Source organism: Zalophus californianus, chromosome 15, assembly GCF_009762305.2.
Source record: "Zalophus californianus isolate mZalCal1 chromosome 15, mZalCal1.pri.v2, whole genome shotgun sequence".
Classification (NCBI taxonomy): Eukaryota; Metazoa; Chordata; class Mammalia; order Carnivora; family Otariidae; genus Zalophus; species Zalophus californianus.
The window spans coordinates 34,553,579-34,573,718 of record NC_045609.1 but is presented as its reverse complement, the minus strand read 5'-3'; the positions used below and the strand labels follow the sequence as shown (position 1 = coordinate 34,573,718).

Sequence of the window (20,140 nt, the reverse complement as noted above, 5' to 3'; positions counted from 1 at the left end):
CAGCTGCCTTCTTTTTTTTTTCTTTTAAAGATTTTATTTATTTACTTGACATAGAGCAAGAGAGCACAAGCAGGGGGAGCAACAGTGGGAGAGAGAGAGAAGCAGACTCCCCGCTGAGCCGGGAGCCTGATGCAGGGCTCGATCCCAGGACCCCAAGATCATGACCAGAGCTGAAGGCAGACACTCAACCGACTGAGCCACCCAGGTGCCCCACCCCACCTGCCTTCTACACCCTAGTTCTTCAGAAACCGATGTTTGGTTCAAAATGTGTGGTCACCTCCATTAGGATACCACCTAGCTTTAGATTCCAAGTACCCTAATATTAGGGATTGCAGTGACTGGTCATGAGCTTCATTAACACACTGAGAAAACTTAGCACCAGCCCCTCACACAGATAATGGGAAATTGTTTTCTGTTCCCTGAATGCCACACTCAAGCTGGGCCAGGTTTTGGATCAGCAATTTTCATGCAGGTATTCTCCTTGGTTGAGGTCAGCCCCAGGACTGGTATGGGCAGAGTGAAGTTAATATGGTGGGACTTATCCTAGAGGATCACTGGGTACAGCTGTACGAGATGTGCACTGTACAAAGGCATCCGGCTAAGGAGGGAATTGATGGTTGATACGCAGCCTGAACACCAGGCTGTACCTGATGTACTATGGAGGACCTACTCTACAACTCTTCAAGCCTCTGCTTCCCAAAGCCCCATTAAGTCCGGAGATTCGACCCTTAAGAAACTCTGGAGTACATGCCACCATCATTTTCCACTTTTTATGCTCCCCAACTCCCTCCCATACAAGTACCAAGAAAGAACCAAAGTCTTCAGAAAAATCATATTTTATTGATCTTTATTCAAAATTACAAAAATAGACATAAATAAAAATAGCAGAACATAATTATTAAATATTCAGTGTATAGGAGTGGTCCTCACCTCACCCAGTGAGGATTGGATAAACTCAGATGAAAAGTCAGAAGGGATAACTGGCCAAGAAAGAACATCTGTGTAAAAGTAAAACTGAAAATTAAGTGCTGGTCACAGGCCATGCCCCAGAATGATACATTCATAGGCATGATCACATGAGAGACCCAAGAGGCCCTAGGAGTGACCCAGGACCTTTCCAGACAGACCCTTCGATGTGGCATCATAGTCCATTCAGTGTAGGGAAATATCTAGACTTGCAGTCAAACACAGGAACACCAGCTGTTTCTCACACTGACACAGCCTGTGCACAAGTGTGCAAACATATACACACATATATAATATTTCCTGATACATTCATGGAATGTCAGAGCCCTTCTCTCAAGTCATTAATGTCTCCACTCCGCCAGCCACTGGTCCACAGTGGCCAAGCTCCCTCAAGAAACCTCGGTTCTGTTCTACTTCCTAATTGAGAAATTATTCATTTCCCAACGGTGGGCCTCATGAATGCCCACTGTTGGGGTGCTGGCTCTCCTTCGACCCATGCACAGGAAATGGCGTTTTTCACTCCAGGAGGCTTTAGTTCAGAAAAAGACAAACAACTGGTCAATAACCATCCTGGGTCAGGGCCTTCCCTCCATCCTGGCCCTGGGGGATCTGGGTACTCAGCACCCAGGCCTGTATCTGAGGATCAAGCTATCATTGCTCACCCTGGTGGGCAGCACAAACAAAACCATCTCTGCAAGAGCCCATCTTCCTCAGGTTCTTCCTTATATAGAGCTGATGCAGATGGTTCTACAGCAAAAATGACACTCAGCTTGGGAGTGGGTGGTACCCCTCTCTTCCCTTGGCTCCCTGGGGAGCCTCAGAGGGTTAGACCATTCTGTTGCCCAATGTGCCTATGGATCCAAGTCAGGAAGCGTGAGACCCTTGTGTAGACGCCTGGTTTGTCCTTCATGGCACATCCACTGCCCCAGCTCACAATCCCAGTCAGAGTCAGGCGGCCTTGGATAGAGCAGACCAGGGGTCCCCCGGAGTCTCCCTGTTAAGCCAAAGACACGGAAAGGTGAGCCCTAGGAAAAGGGAGAAAGGGGCCATCTGATGCAATCACCCAATCATGCCCAAGAGGCAGACAAGAGAGAGTTTCTTAGAATTAAAGTCCTTCGTGACTCCCCATTTCCTACCATATCAAGTTTAAAACCCTCTGGGGGGCTTTCGAAGCCCTGCTACCTGCCACAACTCCATCTACATTCTCAGACCCTTTCCCTTGCCATCCTGGAGTACGCCACGCTCATTCTCATTTTTGTATCTTTCAACTGGAACGGTCTCCTTTCTTCCCTCGGCCTCCTCAAATTCCTACAGTCACATTCTCTTTGTGGCCACCTAATTGGTACTCACGTCCCACTCCCAAACATCTGATCGTTTACAGCTCATACCACACCCTGAGCATTGACTTGTATCATTTTCTATGGTTTTCCTCTTTCTCATGGTCTTATTCCCTTCCCTTCTCTAGTCTGAAGTGCCCAGCACAGAGCCAGGCTCACGACAGATGTTTGGTAAACACAGAAGGATTAGTTTAACTAAGACCTGAGCTCCTAATTCTGACTTCTGGGGGCTTTGGCTGGAGAGAGGCTCCCCAAAGCTGGCGGGGACAGGCCCAGGAGCCCAGGGGAGATTTGGGGGTGACAGGAAGAGAGGCTGGAACTCTCACCTGGCAGGAATCTGTTTCCCACTGTGGGTCAGCAGCACACAGCATTTTGGTGGTGACTTCAGAACCATAGTAGTGGGGCTGCTGACACTCCCGGTGGGAAACCAACTTCACAACGGTCATTTTCAGCTGCTCTGGATAGAAATAGTCGGCTGGATGGAGGAAACAAGAAGTTTACATTAAGATGTGTCTGTCCAGCCTTCCCACAGGGACTCTCTGCCAGGGAGGGGACCAAAAAGTGTCCCTACCAGGGAAAGCCTTTATTCTTTCCCACCCAAATCTGAGCCTTTACCCCATGTATAGCCCCTCCCCCCATCTATTTACCTTTATGGCCCATCACTCCCTCAACAGTGCTCCCCACTCCATCCCCGTCTCCTCTCATCCCTCCTTCTGCTACCTCCACAATGATCCCATTTCTATCGCCACAGTCCTCTTTAGATCAAGTTGAGCTTACTTCCAGGTTACAGTACTCCCCCAGGACCCTCTCAGCCAGCCCCAAATGTCACTTACTGGTATTCTGTTTTCCAAAGCCAGCGATCTCACAGCTTGTACCAAAATGAGCATCACCAGACCATGGAGGCAGGCAGATGGTTTGTATGTACCTGGATGGCTGTGCACACTGGCCTGTGTTGGAGCGGATCTTCAGCAAGGCTGGGGGAAGAGGGAAGCAGGAGAGGTCAGGGGGAAAGATCTCTACCTGGCCAGGTGGTCACCATCTCTCTCCCCTCCAAATGCTGAAGGATTGGATGTCTATCCCTAAATTGCTTAGGGTCAGAGGTCGTCCTGGAAGGTCTGCTGGTAGCTTATTACCTGAAACAAGCCTCCCCTGCCCCATGCCTCAAGGGCTTTGTTCCAGCCGCTGACATAGGTCTTGGCCAGCCAGGGCTGCTGTATACAGATGTAGGGGTGGCTAAGGTAGATGGGCTAAATTCAGCCCAATGCTCTAAGTTCCAGATCCTGGGACAGGCAGAGGTTGTATCCAACAAAAGAAGGGGCCTCCCAGCCCATGCCATATGCTCACGGGGCCATTGCCATCTAGAGGAGGCTGTCTGGAAATTCAAGGATTCTGCAGAAGAGCCGGAGGCCCTTTGCTACATAAAGCAGCATCTTCAGCTCCCCTACAACCTCAACCTCCCATCTGGGTCTCTTTTTGGACCCCTCTTCCTCCAACTATCATCATTATGGCAGATAAGGCTTTTCCACTCACCAATATCATTGTGGTGAGCAAGGCTGTCAGCATTATAGTCCTCATGCAAGATGAGCTTTTCCACCTCAAACATCATCTCCCCACGTGTCTTGGAGTTTAGCTTTGACCGACCCAGGTAGACAATGTAGTCCTCCTTCTTCTGGTAATGACTGTGGGAGGGGAGACTTGTCAGACAGTCTGAGCTCATGAGATCTTGTCACTCCCCCTCCACGGTGGCCTCAAGGCATGACTTGCCCCCAGGGCCGTGGACTGCATGGAAGGGGCCTCAGGGGGTAGAATTTCAGTGGCATCCTTTGCTGGGAAGGGGAAGGAGATGCGTTCGGGGTAAGGCAGGAGGGTCGGGGAGAAGAGACATACATGAAGCAGTGTGTGGCGCTGACCACCCAGCAAGGACTGATGAGGCTGCCACCGCACAGGTAGGTGACAGAGCCTCCACGGTGCCTCCTATAGATGGCCGCAAACCAAGGCTGGTTCTCGATGGAGGTGAATTCTCCGCCAACAATCTTAAAGCGAGGCCTCAGAGTCTTCTGGCCACACTGAAACTCTTTTTCCGAAGGAGACGGGGGATTTTTTTCTGGAGAAGAAAGAGAGGGATGTCTTGGGGAGGCAAGTAAGACCGTGACCCTCTCTTGTCCTCTTTCCTCCCAGTTCTTCAAGGCCAGGCAGGCCCCCCTCCTCCACCCTCCTAGGATGGAATAAAGGAACACACGAGCTTGTCCCCTTCCACCCTACTGTCATAAACAGGTCAATGACACTCACCAAAAGAGCATTCTTGCACCATGCACTCCCGGACAAGCCGCTGTAGGCCAACCTGCACATAGCACCACGGCCTTCTCTGGTTGTCCGGGTTCCTGGTAATACAGAGTTGGGGGGGAGGGGTGTCACTCCAACCCAGAACGCCCCTCCTTCCCCTCCAGGGAAAACTCAGCCAGAGGCCTTGCTTTTCTCATGCTATGGACAGCACTCTGGGAACAACAGGGGATGGTAGCAAGGGTTCCTGTGGGGCTGTGGGAGGGTCTTTGCTGCCCCCACCTCACCTGCAGTAATTGTGTTTGCCCAGGCCCAGCTGAAGGGCATCGGGCCTGAGGGCATGGTACTCCTTCAGAAGAACAGCGGCAGAGTTCCAGGGCTGGCAGGGCTCGCCCATGGTGTCGGTGTTGGCCTTCCCTCGGTAAGAGTGACCATTCCCCTCAAAGCAGGTTTTCGATGTATCTAGGGAAGAATGTGAGGATGAAAGGTATTAGAAAGAAGAGGAAATTTGGACAGGCATTTTAGAGATCCTGTCAGGCCTCACATGATTTCAGGCCTGGCAGAAAACACTAGAAAGGGTGTCCTTCCCTCCCCGTCCCACATTTGTGCAGCCAGAGATTCATGAAACAGTACGGGTTTGTGTTTGACTGTGTATCTCACACAGGGATGAAGATGACCCCAACTCCACCTCTAGTTCCTAACTCTCGCCTTCTCTTGCACATTCCACCCATCTCTCCCTGCCCCCAAATCTCTGGTGCCCCCCCTCCCCAGTTAGAGTCAGGATCCCCATACCTATCTCGCAGTGCTCCCCTTGGAATTTCTTTGGGCAGCTGCATCGATGAATGTTGGAGAAGTACTTGTAGGACACACATGTTCCTCCATTCAGACAACCGCAGTTTGCTGGGGATGACAAAGATGGTGTGGTAAGCAAGGAGCGTAGGAGGAGGCAAGGGGGAGCCAGCCCTGCAGCCGTGTCAGGGAGGAGCTGCCCCCTGAGGCTTTTTCAAGAGGTCTGTACAGTCAGATATTGTGCAATGGGTGGATACTCACATGCATTAGACAGTGGATGAGGTTCATGGCTGCCCTGGAAGAGATGGAGGGGAGGGGAAAGTTCAGCAAAGGTCCCATGCTCCTGGGACTCAAGGGGGAGCACAAACTGGCGCCAATCCCAAATCTCACCCTTTCCCCTCGCTCCCTCTCTTCACCTTGTTCACATCTAACTAGCCCTCACAGGGAAGATCATAGGTTTCAAGCAGGGAGAAACGGATTGACTCAAGCAAGCTTCACATACAGGGCACAAGAAGAGGGGGGCAGTCTCTGCGGCTTCTTCCTCCCTTGCCGGAAAGTGCGAACTCCCTTAGTTCTCAGAATTCCCACTGCCACACCTGTCCTGCCCCCCCCCCGCCCCAGATGGCGCCGTTAATGGAATCCAGAGGACTCCAGCTCCCTGTGCAGCCCCGTCCCCCCACCCCCCACCCCCAGCGCTGTTCAAGATCCTGCAAGCCCCCTCCAGCCGCCATAGGTCAAAGCGGGAAAGCCACTTACTTCGGAGTGGCCCACTACTAGGGCACAGAGGAGCCCGCACGCCATCAGGACTCTCATGGTGGCGAGGCTGGGGCTCTAGACAGCGGCTCTGCAAGGGAGGGGGAAGTCAGCTTGAGGTAGAAGCGAAGAAGCGAGAAGGTGAGCCGGCTGGGTTACCGCAGTTCAGGGCAGGAATCCCTAAGTCTCCAGCGGGGCTTCCCAGGCCCAGCCGTCCCTCCCCGCTGGGGGCTCAGGGGCCCAGACCCCACAGGGGGATGCACAGGCACCGGGAGCGGTGACTCAGGCTCGGCGACTCAGGCTCGGCAGCTGCCGGGCGGGGGCCGCCGGGGCCGCGGGGGTTGGGGGAAGGGAAGCCCGCAGGAGCAGCCCTGCGCAATTAGGGTGGCCTGCACTCACCGGTAGCTGCGGCAGGAGGGACACGGAGCCGGGACGGCGGGTCGGGTCGACACTCTGACAATCCGCGGGGCTCTGGGGCTCCAGTCGCCGCGCTGTGCTGCTAAGCCGGCTGCGGGGCTCTATATCAGGACCCGCCCCAGCCCGGCCCCGCCCCAGCCTGGGATCTCCCCAACCCTGCCTTTGCCTCAGCTTCCCTGGGGACAGCCGCAACCTGGACCCGTGGGCTTCCACAGCCTTGACTGAGAGCGAGGGGCAGCGCGGTCCCCGGCGGAGGGGACGAGCGAGGTCTGAACAGAGAGATCGAGAGGCATCTAAATTCCTCACCCCCTCCTCCCATTCACCTGGCCTGGGCCCCACCCCAGTGCAGAGGGCCTTCGAATCGCGCTAGAGAGAGACTCTCCTCTGTCCAGCTCTGCTGTCTCTTCCCAGATCCCCTAAATCAGCTCTTCTCCAGTCTTTCCACCTTCGGCCCCCAACTGCCTAAGAGAGTGATTCGGAACCCTGGGTATAGGGGCATAGTGCGCACTTCCTAGAGCCAAGTCTTTCTCAATGTGAAAATGCATTTGACGGGGGCACCTGGCTGGCTCAATCCGGGGAGCACCGGACTCATCTCTGGGTTGTGAGTTCCCAGTCCCAGATTGGGTGTAAGAGATTACTTAAAAATAAAATCTTTGAAAAGAAAGTAAGTGCACATGACACGCGCTAACTCCTGCTAACAAGGGCTGCAAATACTAGCTCCCCAAAATTCATCAACATAACCAGTGAATAGGACAACGTTGAGTTTATCACTTACTGGTAAGGGCCTTTGGTAGTGGCTGGCCGGGGCAGCGTGTAGGCAAGGTCCGGTTTTACTGAGAATTTGCAGTTTGGTTTAAGGGTGGTCTTTGAAAGTGAGGGCTTGGGGCACCTGGGTGGCTCAGTCGTTAACCGTCTGCCTTCAGCTCAGTTCATGATCCCAGGGTCCTGGGATTTTCCAGCCCCACATGGGACTCCCTGCTCAGCGGGAAGCCTGCTTCTCCCTCTCCCACTCCCCCTGCTTGTGTTCCCTCTCTCGCTGTCCCTCTCTCTCTCTCTCTCTCTCTCTCTCTGTCAAATAAATAAAATCTTTAAAAAAAAGAAAGAAAAGAAAGTGAGGGCTTGATAAGGATTGGGTAAGGATCGTGGTATATTATAGGATTGTAGAACAAAGTCTAAGGGCACAAACTATTGATGCTTTCTATTGAAGTATTGATGGATCTTTCAAAAAGTTCCTATAACAAACAATCCCTTTATTTGCCTGGGCCAGAGTATAGTTAGTTAATAAAGACAAAATAATAGTAGAGGCTTGTTAACATAGGCAGGAAGCTGTGGAGGGGTCGGAAGTTGTGTTTTCACATCTGAGGAGAGGAATTGGGGATCTAGACTGTATGTGCTTTTGCACTATTTAAATTTTTGAAAACATGCCTTTGTATCACCCATTCCAAAAACGCAATTAGATTTTTTTTAAAAAAATGCATATGTATTTAGTATTCTAAGACTTCATCATAAAGCCTTGCTTCTAATAAGATAAAATAATTGTTTGTCCAACAAGGTGGGCCTCCAGGAAGACAGACCATGTGGAAAGGACTCCACCCGCTCTTCCTGCCTGAGGGCAAGCTCACACAGTCGTATAGACAGGCACAAGCTCTAATTCCTCAGACAGAGGTGAAGACACACAGCAGTCAACCCCATCCCTTTCCCCTAGTGTTGGGAACCAGGGCTTGGAGGTCACTTCTTTCTACCCAGAAGGACTGTCCCCCCTAATGGGAGGAAAGGGGGCTGAGTCCCTGTAACTCACTAGGGCCCTAAAGCCAGGCCCAAGGCTTGGTCCCTTTTTCTGCCTAGGCCTACAGCATTTTGTTGCCTGGCACACCCGGACCTCAGGTCTGGATCCACTTGAGAGGGGCAAGAGGAAGGCAGGGAGAATGCCAGGAGAGGAGGGAAAAGGAAAGCTTCTTTGCCCTGCTCCTGTCAGAGGTCGCAGGATACCAGCCTCGGCCTGGGGAAAGCGCGAGTTAACCATCCAGCTTTCATGAGGAAGGTGCCCCATCCTTCTCTGTAGAGAGTTCTTCTGTGCCCAGCTGAGTTGGCAGCAGCTCAGGGAATGGACTGAGGTGCTAGAGGTCTCAGAGCTGACTTCACTACTTCCTCTAGAAGACTGTAGCATGTTTTGTTTGGATTTAGAACCCATTAATTGCAAATAAACGTGATCAAAATGTAAACAGAGACATTGCAGCCTGAGGACTTACCCCGAAACTACTAGGTTAGGTATCAGGAAATTCCCAACACACTGTCATGATTCATAGAGCGCTCCCAGCAGCTCTCATGACTCCAGATTACTTGGCTGGAGGCTGTCATGCTGATTCTTGAGGGCAGGATGACCTCATTTCCTCCGGGACAAAGAGGCTTGGAGACCGTTACGCAGCTGACACTCTCCTTCCCCTTCCTTCCCCCTACAGTCCCTTCACCTGGTTGAACAATCCTGAAGCCTCTAACTCTGCACTTTCTTTCCACTCTGCCATCTTTCGACACGCACCCTGAAATCTCCGTGTCCATCTTTTGGTGCACAGCTGGTGCACAGCAATTCTTTGAGGACAGGGACCACATCGTAAATATCTTTATCTCTTCCTCAGCACTGGGCACATGCTTTGTTCACGTTGGTGCTTTATGAGGAATGCATCAGTAAACAAGTGGGAACAGAGAGCTTTGGGGCATCCCGTTAGTTTCCCTACTCTCTTTTCTTCTTGCCATAAAAAAAAAAAATAGTACTGGTATTATTTCTGTCTTGTGCTAAAAAGCACTTTGATACAATCTATTCCTCTTTGTGGCATAGCTGGAAATCATTATTCCCATTTTGCAGCTGAGGAGAATGAGGTGGAGAAAAGATACAGACTTGATGAGCTGGCAAAGCCAGCACTAGGACCCAGGTTTTCTGATCCTTGCTCTCACGCTCTATATCTCACTGCCTCCATGGAGAGGGGTACAAGAGGTGTACAAAACAGAATGCTGTGAAGATGATGGCCAGATGATATACAACGTTCCAGCTCAGGGGAGCCCTCTGGCTGGTTTTGGAGACTGCCTTCCAGAACACTCCTCGGGCTGGGGGTCCCTAGTCCCTGGGAAACCCTTAGTGTGGAATGATTTAGTTGCTTGCCTGAGTTCCAGGAACTAACTTGGTGATGTAGGCTATCTGAAATTCTTATCAAGAGTAAGAGAATAAGGAACATAATTTCAGAATTTCAATCTGTTCCTGACACCCAGAGTCAAACTACCAGCCCCGCCTTTGTTTCAGGGGGCCAAAGTTTCAAGTCAGATGTGGCAACAGAGACTAATAAAAGGGCCCCTTTCTTGAAGCTTCTCATAAAAGAGCAGGCAGAGACCAGGTGTGCAAAGAGAACCAGGATGTCCAAACTTGGCCCTGAGACTACGTCCGGGAAACTGGGCCCCTGGAAAGACTGTTTTCTGACCAGCGGGACCTAAAGGGAAGTTCACATCAAGTCACAGGATCTATTCCTGGGTTGCTACCCCAAGAATGTTCAGCGTGGTACTATATAGAGTATAAGGCGTCTAGCCCCAGGTCGGCCACATCCAAGGTGAATAACCTTAGGCAAGACACTTAACTGTTTTGATCTCGGTTCCCTATCTGTAAAACCAGGCAACACTTGCTCTCCCTGTGCCTCACATTGCAGATTGAATGAGCTCATGCTTATGTGGGAAAGCATCCGTTCATCCCTTTAACTATGTACTCAGTATTTTTCACGGGCCTATTATGTGCCAGGCACAGTTCTAAGATACTAGAGATAGAAGGATGAACCTTTAAGGGCGCCTGGGTGCCTCAGTTGCTTGAGAGTCTGACTCTTGATTTCAGTTCAGGTCACGATCTCAGGGTCGTGAGATCGAGCCTGGGCCCACACTGGGCGTGGAGCCTGCTTGAGACTCTCTCTCTCCCCCTCTGTCTCTCCTCCCTCTGCTTGCACACACATGCACACATGCTCTCTCTCTCAAGAAAGAAAGAAAGAGAAAGAAAGAAAAAGAAAAAAGAAGAATGAACTTTGTAAACTACAATTCCTACCCTGAGTGCCTGCCTTGCCTTCTTGACTACGGCTGTACTGGTCCAGAAGACCAGCAATTCTCTGGAGTGGATCCCAGAATTCCAGTTAAGTGGGGATGCCGTGTCCTTAGCCAGCAGTTCCCAGCAACTGGCGAGCTGCATGTGATGCTCACCCCTCAAAGCCCTGACTCCCATTCCCTCCCCCTCTTGTCCACTGTCTGTGGCCTGAAGCTCTTCTCTTTCCCCCCCCCTACACCCAGGGCAGATGGATTCCTCTGCAGTTCTGGGAAGGAGGCACTGAATGCTGGTCACATAGCTTCCGTCTGATGTTCTTCCGTGTGTTTAGCTTAGCGCTCAGGGAAAAGATGCTGTTGCCACAGCAGGCACTGAAACATCATAGGAACTGCTAGACCCCCAGCAGCCTGCGGAAAGAGTGGAAAGAATAGGGCAGAGGAAGCCGCATACTTGCTTCCTTACTCATGGAAAGCAGAGAGCCCAGGGGCTGCACCCTGAGGTTATACTTTGTCGTCAATAACGCCCTGAACAGAGAGGCCGAGTTGGTCCCTGACCCCTACTCTTTCTCACCCTTCCCTGCCTTACAATTTCTGGCCCAATTCCTAGCCCCACCCAAGCCAGTTAGCTCAGATCGCTGCATGAATATTTTGAGCCCCGGCCAAAATTTTCTTTGTCCTTAGCCCAAACCCACTTACTTCCTCAGTCAGGAACTTGTGACCCGAAAGGAGTGTTGGTCATGGGTTTCCAGACCTAGATTTTGAGTTCCCTCCAGGAAACAAAGCTAGGTCCTGGTCCTAGAAGTTCTGCCTGGGTTACCATGCTGGATGGCAATGGCTGCTTACCTGGAAGCTAAAGGCAATACCCGGGAAGAAAAGGCTGACAAGGCAAACTGTAAACTGGTAGATACTGCCAAGAAGTCAATGGTGTTTAAGGAAATACATTCAGCCAGGAGCTAGTATATTCAAAAATTTGGCTCTGAAGAGAACCAACATAACATCCATAGCCCATATCATGTATAATTTCATGTGCTCATGGCTCCCCGCAAGCTGGATTCTATATGCTCCTCTGTCTTTAAAGCAAGTGCAAGCATTTCCCTTTCCATTACACAGAGAGGAAAACAGAGGCTAATGAAGGGAAGTGAATCATCTGAGTTCATTCACTGAAAATGATGAGATTCAGAATTCATCGATTTTGAGGAAACTCATGACACATCTCCACCCTCTCCCCTCCTAAGTCTGAATCCTTACTCCTCCCTTCCTGACCACCCTCAACCCCCACCCTCAGTCTCTTCGTCTTCCTACCCACCTGCAGAAGGCACTTCTTTTCTCCAAGCAGTGATTGATAAGTGTGATGAAGCAGCCAAGTCCTTGGGCGGGGAGGTCAGTTTCCTTTCAGAAAGTATATAGGATGAGATGTATGGAAGTCTCTGAGAGGAGGGAGCAGGGACACAGCACGGAGCCCTTGAGATAGGTGTGTTTGCAGAATGAATGGAAGAACAGCATGAAGGTTGTTTAACCTGGAGGCTTCTCTTTACTCTGAGAGCAGTGATGGTGGGAAGTGTGACAGCAGTTAAAGAAGAGAAAGGCTAGAGGTACCTGGCTGGCTCAGTCGGAAGAACATTTGACTCTTGATCTTGGGGCTGTGAGTTCAAGCCCCATGTTGGGTGGAGAGATTACTTAAAAAAAAAAAAAAAAGTGGAAGGCCGCTTCCACAAGGGGATATTATAATCTATTCTTTGTTAAAGACAAATGATAGTAACTGACTTTTATTTGCTTAGCATTCATTTCTTTTTCAACCTTAGCAACAACCTTTAAGGAAGGTACTATTATTTTCCCCATGTTATGAATGAGAAAGTGGAGGCTTGCAGAGTTTAAGCAGTTTCCCCAAGGTCACGCTATAGGCAAATGGTAGACTTGAGACTTACACCCATACCGGCTTGATTCCAGGAGGTGGAGAACTATCTCTGATGCAGTATCGCATTCTGTCGGGAAGGTGGGGATGCTTGTTCTTATACCTGGGAATCTTCCTACTTCTAACCACTGGTGCCATCCCAGGGTAGCCCCAGCCATCCAAGTCATGTCCATGTTGGTTCCCGCCTACCTAGCTCAAGCCAGACTTTAATAAAAATGTTCTTCCTTTTCCTTAATATAGCCAGCCACAGCTGGGTCTGGTCAGAGAAGAGATCACTGGGTCTTCTGGCTATGCTTATATATCTATGTGGATTTCTGGAAATATCGATGGCCAGTTTTCCTTTTTTGCAACCATTATTCACCCATATTAAATGATAAGGATACCCTAGGGTTCTTCTGTGGGGAAATAACAATAGCATCTCTTTAGTGAGCGTGCATTTAGCAGGCATTGGGCAATAGTCATGTGCATTCTCTCATTTATGATAATGAGGGAGATGCAACACCCATCCCCACTTTATGGATAAGGAAACCAAGGCTCTGAGTAGTTAAAGTCACACAGCCATGCCAATACCTGGCAGGTCAAACCTAGATTTCTGACTCTAAAGCCTGTGTTGATTATCACCATGATAGTGTTATCTCTTTACTCCTCCCGGAGGGAAAAAATGTACCCTGTTGAATACGTGCCCAGGAATCTGTAATAATAAATATTCACTAATGTTATGTTTCCCGAGCTTGTCTCATAATAAGAATCACCTGGCTTTGGAGCGCCTGGGTGGCTCGGTGGGTTAAGCGTCTTCCTTCGGCTCAGGTCTTGATCCCAGAGTCCTGGGGATCAGGATCAAGACCTGTGTTGTCATTGTTGTTGTCTGTTGTAGGACTCCCTGCTCAGCGGGGAGTCTGCTTCTCCCTCTCCCTCCGCTCCTCCCCACCCCTCGTGCTCTCTCTCTCTCTCTCTTTTTTTAATTTATTTATTTGACAGAGAGAGAGCTCAAGCAGGGGGAGTGGGGGAGGGACAAGCAGACTCCCAGCTGAGCAGGGAGCCCGATGTAGGACTGGATCCCAGGCCCCTGGGACCATGACCTGAGCTGAAGGCAGACGCTTAACTGACTGAGCCACCCAGACGCCCCACCCCCACTCACTCATTCTCTCAAATAAATTTTTTAAATCTTAAAAAAAAAAAAAAGAATCACCTGGCTTGAAGGTTTAAAAAATATAGAATGTTGGGGCGCCTGGGTGGCTCAGTTGGTTAAGCGACTGCCTTCGGCTCGGGTCATGATCTCGGGGTCCTGGGATTGAGCCCCGCATCGGGCTCCCTGCTCCGCGGGAAGCCTGCTTCTCCCTCTGACCCTCCCCCTGCTTGTGTTCCCTCTCCCGCTGTCTCTCTCTCTCTGTCAATTAAATAAATAAATAAAATCTTTAAAATATATATATATAGAATGTTAGGTTACTTCCTTGGAAATTCTGATTCATTAGGTCCAGGATGGGGCCTAGGAATCTGATTCTTAATATGCATCTTAGAAGATTCTTACCACTGGGGCACCTGAGTGGCTCAGTCTTAAGCCTCTGCCTTCGGCTCAGGTCATGATCCCAGGGTCCTGGAATCGAGCCCCGCATGGGGCTCCCTGCTCTGAGGGAAGCCTGCTTCTCCCTCCCTCTCCCACTCCCCCTGCTTGTGTCCCTTCTCTCACTGTGTCTCTCTCTGTCAAATAAATAAATCAAATCTGTAAAAAAAAAAAAAAAGATTCTTACCACCGGGCCACCGAGCCCCCTCCCGTGGCCATCAGCGTTGCCCGCCGCTGAGCCACCCCAGCCAGGCCAGGCTGCAGGGGTCCGCCGACCCCCCAACTGGATGCCGGATGGCGGGCTGCACCCCGAAGGTGCTAACCTGGCCTGCCGGTGGCGGGCTGAGGCCCCCTCCCCCAAGAAAAGGTATTTTTTTATTTTAACGGTTTGCATAATTTTTATTATTATACATAAATAAGCACCTACAGTTTCAAAAAAAAAAAAAAAAGAATCTTACCACCAAACAACTTTGGAGAAAATGTCAGTCGATGCATATCTAGGGAGTGTTGGTTGACTCTTTTACCTGGGAAATGCCCAATTAAATCACAAACTTTCTATCTCCTGGGGCTTTTACTCCAACCCTATCCTTTGAAATGAGGGCCTGTATAGAAGTGGGAAAGATCCAGGGCTGGAAGGCCAACTTCTGGGCAGAATTTCTCAGACAAGGATGAATCAAGAAGGGAATTTACACCTGACAGTTTTGTGCAAACCCAGCCACCCTGAGGCGACTTTTCTGAAGAATCTATTCTCAAAAAGTTAATTGCTTCGGCACTTTTGTACTTGTTCTTTTTTTAGATCCTAGTGATCATTTCATTTTTAAAATGCCAAATGGTTGGCTAATGGAGGGACTTTTCCATATAGAGATTGAAAGAGTTTGGGGAATGAGAGCAACCCTCAAACTCATGGCAGTGGATGAGAAATTGGTGCCCGAGGACCTCAGGAAAATTGGGAGAAACTGGGTAGAGGTGAGAACAAAGCAGAATTGAGAATAGCTGTACTTACTTTCTGTGATAGTTCCTGACGGTTCTTGTGTTGGCACCCTTCTGAGCTTCTCAATTTTTTTTTTCCTCCCTGGGATCTTCTGGTTCCACCTGAGTAAACCTGGGTTTCCAGAGCATTGTCCCTTTGCGGGGAGGGTGGGAACTATCCTCAGCAACAATGGGCCCAGCAGTTTGTGGGATGACCATGATGTTTGCATTTTTAGTCAAGAAGGAAGCAACAGTGACATTCTCCCTGAGCAGACCCTCTGCTCCATGGCACAGTAACCAAAGGATTTATTCAGTCTATCATGGCAGTGAGCTTGTGCTATTTGTAAAGAAAATTCTAGCGGGCTCTGGGTGGATCAGTTGGTTAAGCGTCTGCCTTCGATTCCGGTCATGATCCCAGGGTCCTAGGATCAAGCCCTGTTTCAGGTGCCCTGCTCAACTGGGAGCCTGCTTCTCCCTCTCCTCCCTGCTCGTGCTCTCTCTCCTCTCTTTCACTATCTCTGTCTCCCTCTCTCTCAAATAAATAAATAAAATCTTAAAAAAAAAAGAAAATTCTACCCAAAGTTCAAAAATAAAAAAATTAAGCTCAACTCAAGCTGTTAATTTTATTCAATCAACCAAAAATTACTTTCAAATACCTAAGGTGGCACCTGGTGCTGGTCTGGACCCTGAGGGCACACAGAAGAACCTACGTGACCCATACGCTGAGGAAGTTTAAAAACTGGTAAGGAAGACAAAATGAACATACCTGAAACGATTAAAACGCCATTAAGCAAGATGGGTACTATTTAGAAAAAAGAAAAGAACAGTGTTGGCAAGTTGTGGAGAAACTGGAACCCTTTGGCACTGTTGGTGAGATTGTAAAACGGTGCAGCCACTGTGGAAAGGGGCATGGAGGGTCCTCAAAAAATTAAACACAAAATTATCATATGATCCAGCAATCCCAACTCTGGGTATATATCCAAAAGAATTGAAAGCAGGGTCTCAGAAAGATATTTGCACACTGATGTCATAGCAGTACTGTTCACAATAGCCAAGAGGGAGAAGCAACCCTAGTGTCCATGAACAGATGCATGGATAAGCAAAATGTGGTCTATACACATAATGGAATACTCTACAGTCTTAAAAAGGAAGGAAGTCTTATCACATGTTACAGCACGGATGAACCTTGAGAACATTATAATAAGTGAAATAAGCCAGTCAAAAAAAAAAAAAAAATACTACATGATTCTACATATCTTTAGATATAGAGGTTTCCAAAGTAGTCAAATTCATACATCGAAATGGAGAATGGGAGTTACCAGGGGACAGGAGGAGGGGGAAATGGGACGTTGTTGTTTAATGGGTATAAAGCGTCAGTTTTACAAGATGAAGTTCTGGAAATCAGTTGCACAACAAGAGGAATGTACTTAGGACTACTGAACTGTACATTTAAAAATTAAGATGGTAAGTTTTATGTGTGTTTTTATCATAATTTTTAAAAAAATTACAGGGCGCCTGGGTCGGTTAAGCATCTGCCTTCGGCTCAGGTCATGATCCCGGGGTCCTGGGATCGAGTCCCTGCATCTGGCTTCCTGCTCAGGGGTGAGTCTGCTTCTCCCTCTGCCCCCCTCCCTGCTCATGCACATGTGTGCTCTCTCTCTGTCTCGCAAAAAATAAATAAATAAAATCTTTTAGGGCTGCCTGGTGGCTCAGTCATTAAGCGTCTTCCTTCTGCTCAGGTCATGATCCCGGGGTCCTGGGATCGAGCCCCGTATCGGGCTCCCTGCTCTGCGGGAAGCCTGCTTCTCCCTCTCCCACTCCCCCTGCTTGTGTTCCCTCTCTCGCTGTCTCTCTCCCTGTCAAAGAAATAAATAAAAATCTTTTAAAAATTAAAAAATAAATTTAAATAAAAACAAAACAAAATAAAATAAATTACATTAAACACTCTGACCACTGACCAAAATTGCACTAAAGACAGAGAACAGACACACCAAAGTTAGAGATTTCCTAGGCCTGAACAAATCCTAAAGGATGTGTCATGTTGGATTGGTAGAGCGCGGGGAGGAAAAAAGAAGTTCCAAACAAGAGTCCTGGAAGATGACAGAAGCTGGAATAAACATTGTATAAATTCTGGAGAGTAAATTTTATATGTTCTTAACTGCAGGTGTGTGTGTGTGTGTGTGTGTGTACATGTGTACACATGTATACAATCAGTGAGAAATCTGGCGCAATTAGGAAGAGTTTACACTGAAGAGTAGTGAGAACGAAGTAGTGGTAGGAAGGATGAGGTCTGATTGTAAAAGGTCTTAAAAGCCAGGTGGAAGTCTGTACTTGATACCATAGACTCCAGGCAGGCACTCTAGGTTCTTTTCTTTTTTTCTTTTTCTTTTTTGAGAGAAAGAGAGAGAGTGCAAGGTGGGGAGGGGCAGAGGGAGAGAATCCCAAGCAGACTCCATGCCCAAGAAGGGCTCAATCTCCGGACCCTTAGGTCATGACCCTGAGGCCATGACCCTGAGATGATGACCTGAGCCGAAACCAAGAGTTGGACGCTTAACCAACTGAGCCACCCAGTCGCCCGAAGGCACTACAGGTTCTTAAACAAGGATGTGTATAAGGTTTCTAGTAAAGCTGAAAGTTCCTACCAGTCTCAACTGAAATAAAAGAAGCAAAAAAGAGTGATTTGGATTATATCTGGGCTTGGGCTGGAGGGAATGGGGGAAAGATAACCCCCCAGGGCTGGGTGCCAGAGCGGGAGGGAGAATTGAAATGAAAGGACAGCAGAGGGGAAGTGAGAATGCAAGGGAAGAGAGGAGAGCTACAACCGCCTCCTCATTCTTGGTCTTCAGGAGCTTTTGTTTTTCCAAACTTGCAAAGTCATGTGTTTCGTTTTAAAAAGAGCCTTAGAAAGTTCCTTTCAGGAGCTGTACCATGAAATCCGTATTTGTCGGTCAATACAATAGTCTCATGGGTTAGAGTGGGAAGAATGAGGGTAGAGAGCCCCTGCGCCCAATCCCAGTGGCACCTGTCGAGTACAAAGATCCCATCTTGGAGCATTAGCTGAGAGCTTTATCTTGAGGAAGAGGGTGACTGCCCATGGTGCGGGTTGTGGTTTCAGAGTCAGAGAATGGTATCCCATTCCCAGCTTGGTTGCTGACTCCATCCGTTCACTGGGGTGAATCACTTCCCTCCGTAGGTCTCTGTTTTTTCCACCTGCTTTCACAGAAAAGACCAAAAGAAAAAGAAATGTACATCAGGCAACTAATTTGAGCAAAGAGGTAAGGCCTGGGCTCTAGGAAAGCTCGGGATGTACGACCACGGCGGGGGGGGGGGGGGCAGGTTTGATGTGCTCTGCTCTTGACATCAGAAGTCCACAGAGAAGACGTAAGTATTAAACAACACAAACAAATGTTGCCCCAGAGAGTCTGGGTTCTGGGAATATGAACTGGGAATCCCAACCAAAATTCCAGGTCTCCACATTCCCCTCAAAGAGTCATGAGGTTTATGCAGGAGGTGAATCACCACACCCAGGATCTGTCTTGGAGACCTAAACCACCAAATATGAGCCCCAGCAAAGGAAAGGACTCAATTCAAATAGCGTGGGGTTTGTAACGAGAATATAAGCCATTCCCTTGGGTCCTAATGAGACCAAGAAACAATTTTGCCCAAGGATCTGGATGCTGTTCTAGTTCTGAGGTCAGTGGCAAGTCAAAGCCATAAAGTCAGTCCCCGTGGAGTCTTATGGTCTCTGGCCTGGAAGATTACATGAATAAAAGAGTTCAGAGCACTGTGGGCCTAAAGATATTGAATTTGTTTTCCTCCCAAAGCCTATATTATTTCACAGTCCAACTCTCCACAAGCAAAAGGCGGAGAGATGGGCAGCAGCTTGTCAGAGTTTAGAAGAAGACCAGAGGGTACATGGAGAAAGATGTGTGTTGGCTGCTCATCAGCAATGGCGTTCTCTCTGCCACAGAGAAATGCTAATCTTCACAGCCAGGGGAGGTTCAAGGGTAGCCCAGGGGGAGGAGTGGACCCTGGGAATCTGGAATACTTGAAACACTGTGTTCAAAAGGGATTTCACATACCACTTTGTACCCATTAGGACGGCTGTTACCCCAAAAAGTAGAAAATAACAAGTGTTGGCAAGGATGTAGAGAAATTAAAACCCTTGTGTGTTGCTGGTAGGAATGTAAAATGGTGCAGCCACTATGAAAAACAGTTTGGCAGGTCCTCAAAAAGTTAAACATAGAAATACCATATGATTGAGCCATTCCACTCCCAGGTATATACCCAAAAGAATTGAAAGCAGGGCCTCAAACAGATATTTGTACACCGTGGTCACAGCAGCATTATTTACAATAGGTGAAGCCAAAAGGTGAAGCAACCCAACTGTCCACTGACAGATGAATTTGGGTAAACAAAATGTGGTATATACATAGAAGGGAGTATTATTCAGCCTTAAAAAGGAATGAAATTCTGATACATTCTACAACATGAATGAACCTTGAAAATGTATTTAGGGGCTCCTTCGTGGCTCAGTTGGTTAAGCAGCTGCCTTTGGCTCAGGTCATGTTCCCAGGGTCCTGGGATCGAGCCCCGCATCGGGCTCCCTGCTCGGCAGGGAGCCCGCTTCTCCCTCTCCCTCTGCCTGCCTCTCTGCCTACTTGTGCTCTCTATCTCTCTCTCAAATAAATAAATAAAATCTTAAAAAGAAAAGAAAACACAGTATTTAGTGAAATAAGCCAGACACAAAGGCCACATATCATATGATTCCACTTCTGGGAGGTACTTAAAATAGGAAAATTCACATAGCCAGAAAGTAGAATAGAGGTTACCAGAGTTGAGGGGAGAAGGGATGGAGAGTTATTATTTAACGGGTACAGTTTCTACTTGGAAGGTTGAAAAAGTTCTGAAAATGAGTAGTGATGGTGGTTGTACGACAAAGTGAATGTCCTTGATGCCACCAAATCGAACACTTAAAAGTGCTTAAAAAGCTAAGTATTGTGTATATTTCACTATAATAAAAATTAAGTAATTAATATTTTTAAATGGCTAAAATGGTCAATTTTATGTTACGTATATTTTACTAAAAAA

General features: G+C 48.6%; 1 protein-coding gene across 1 annotated transcript; it reads right to left on the bottom strand.

Annotated features, from left to right (window-relative positions):
* Positions 1-820: 820 nt before the first annotated feature.
* Positions 821-6,913, bottom strand: PLAU (plasminogen activator, urokinase). The gene is made up of 11 exons (XM_027597186.2): positions 6,525-6,913; positions 6,129-6,216; positions 5,634-5,667; positions 5,376-5,483; positions 4,871-5,045; positions 4,593-4,684; positions 4,191-4,407; positions 3,834-3,982; positions 3,137-3,277; positions 2,630-2,778; positions 821-1,960 (listed from the first exon to the last, which is right to left on the bottom strand). Exons 2-11 carry the CDS (start codon positions 6,183-6,185, stop codon positions 1,784-1,786), a joined length of 1,299 nt encoding a protein of 432 aa, XP_027452987.1. The 5' UTR covers positions 6,186-6,216; positions 6,525-6,913; the 3' UTR covers positions 821-1,783.
* Positions 6,914-20,140: the final 13,227 nt, after the last annotated feature.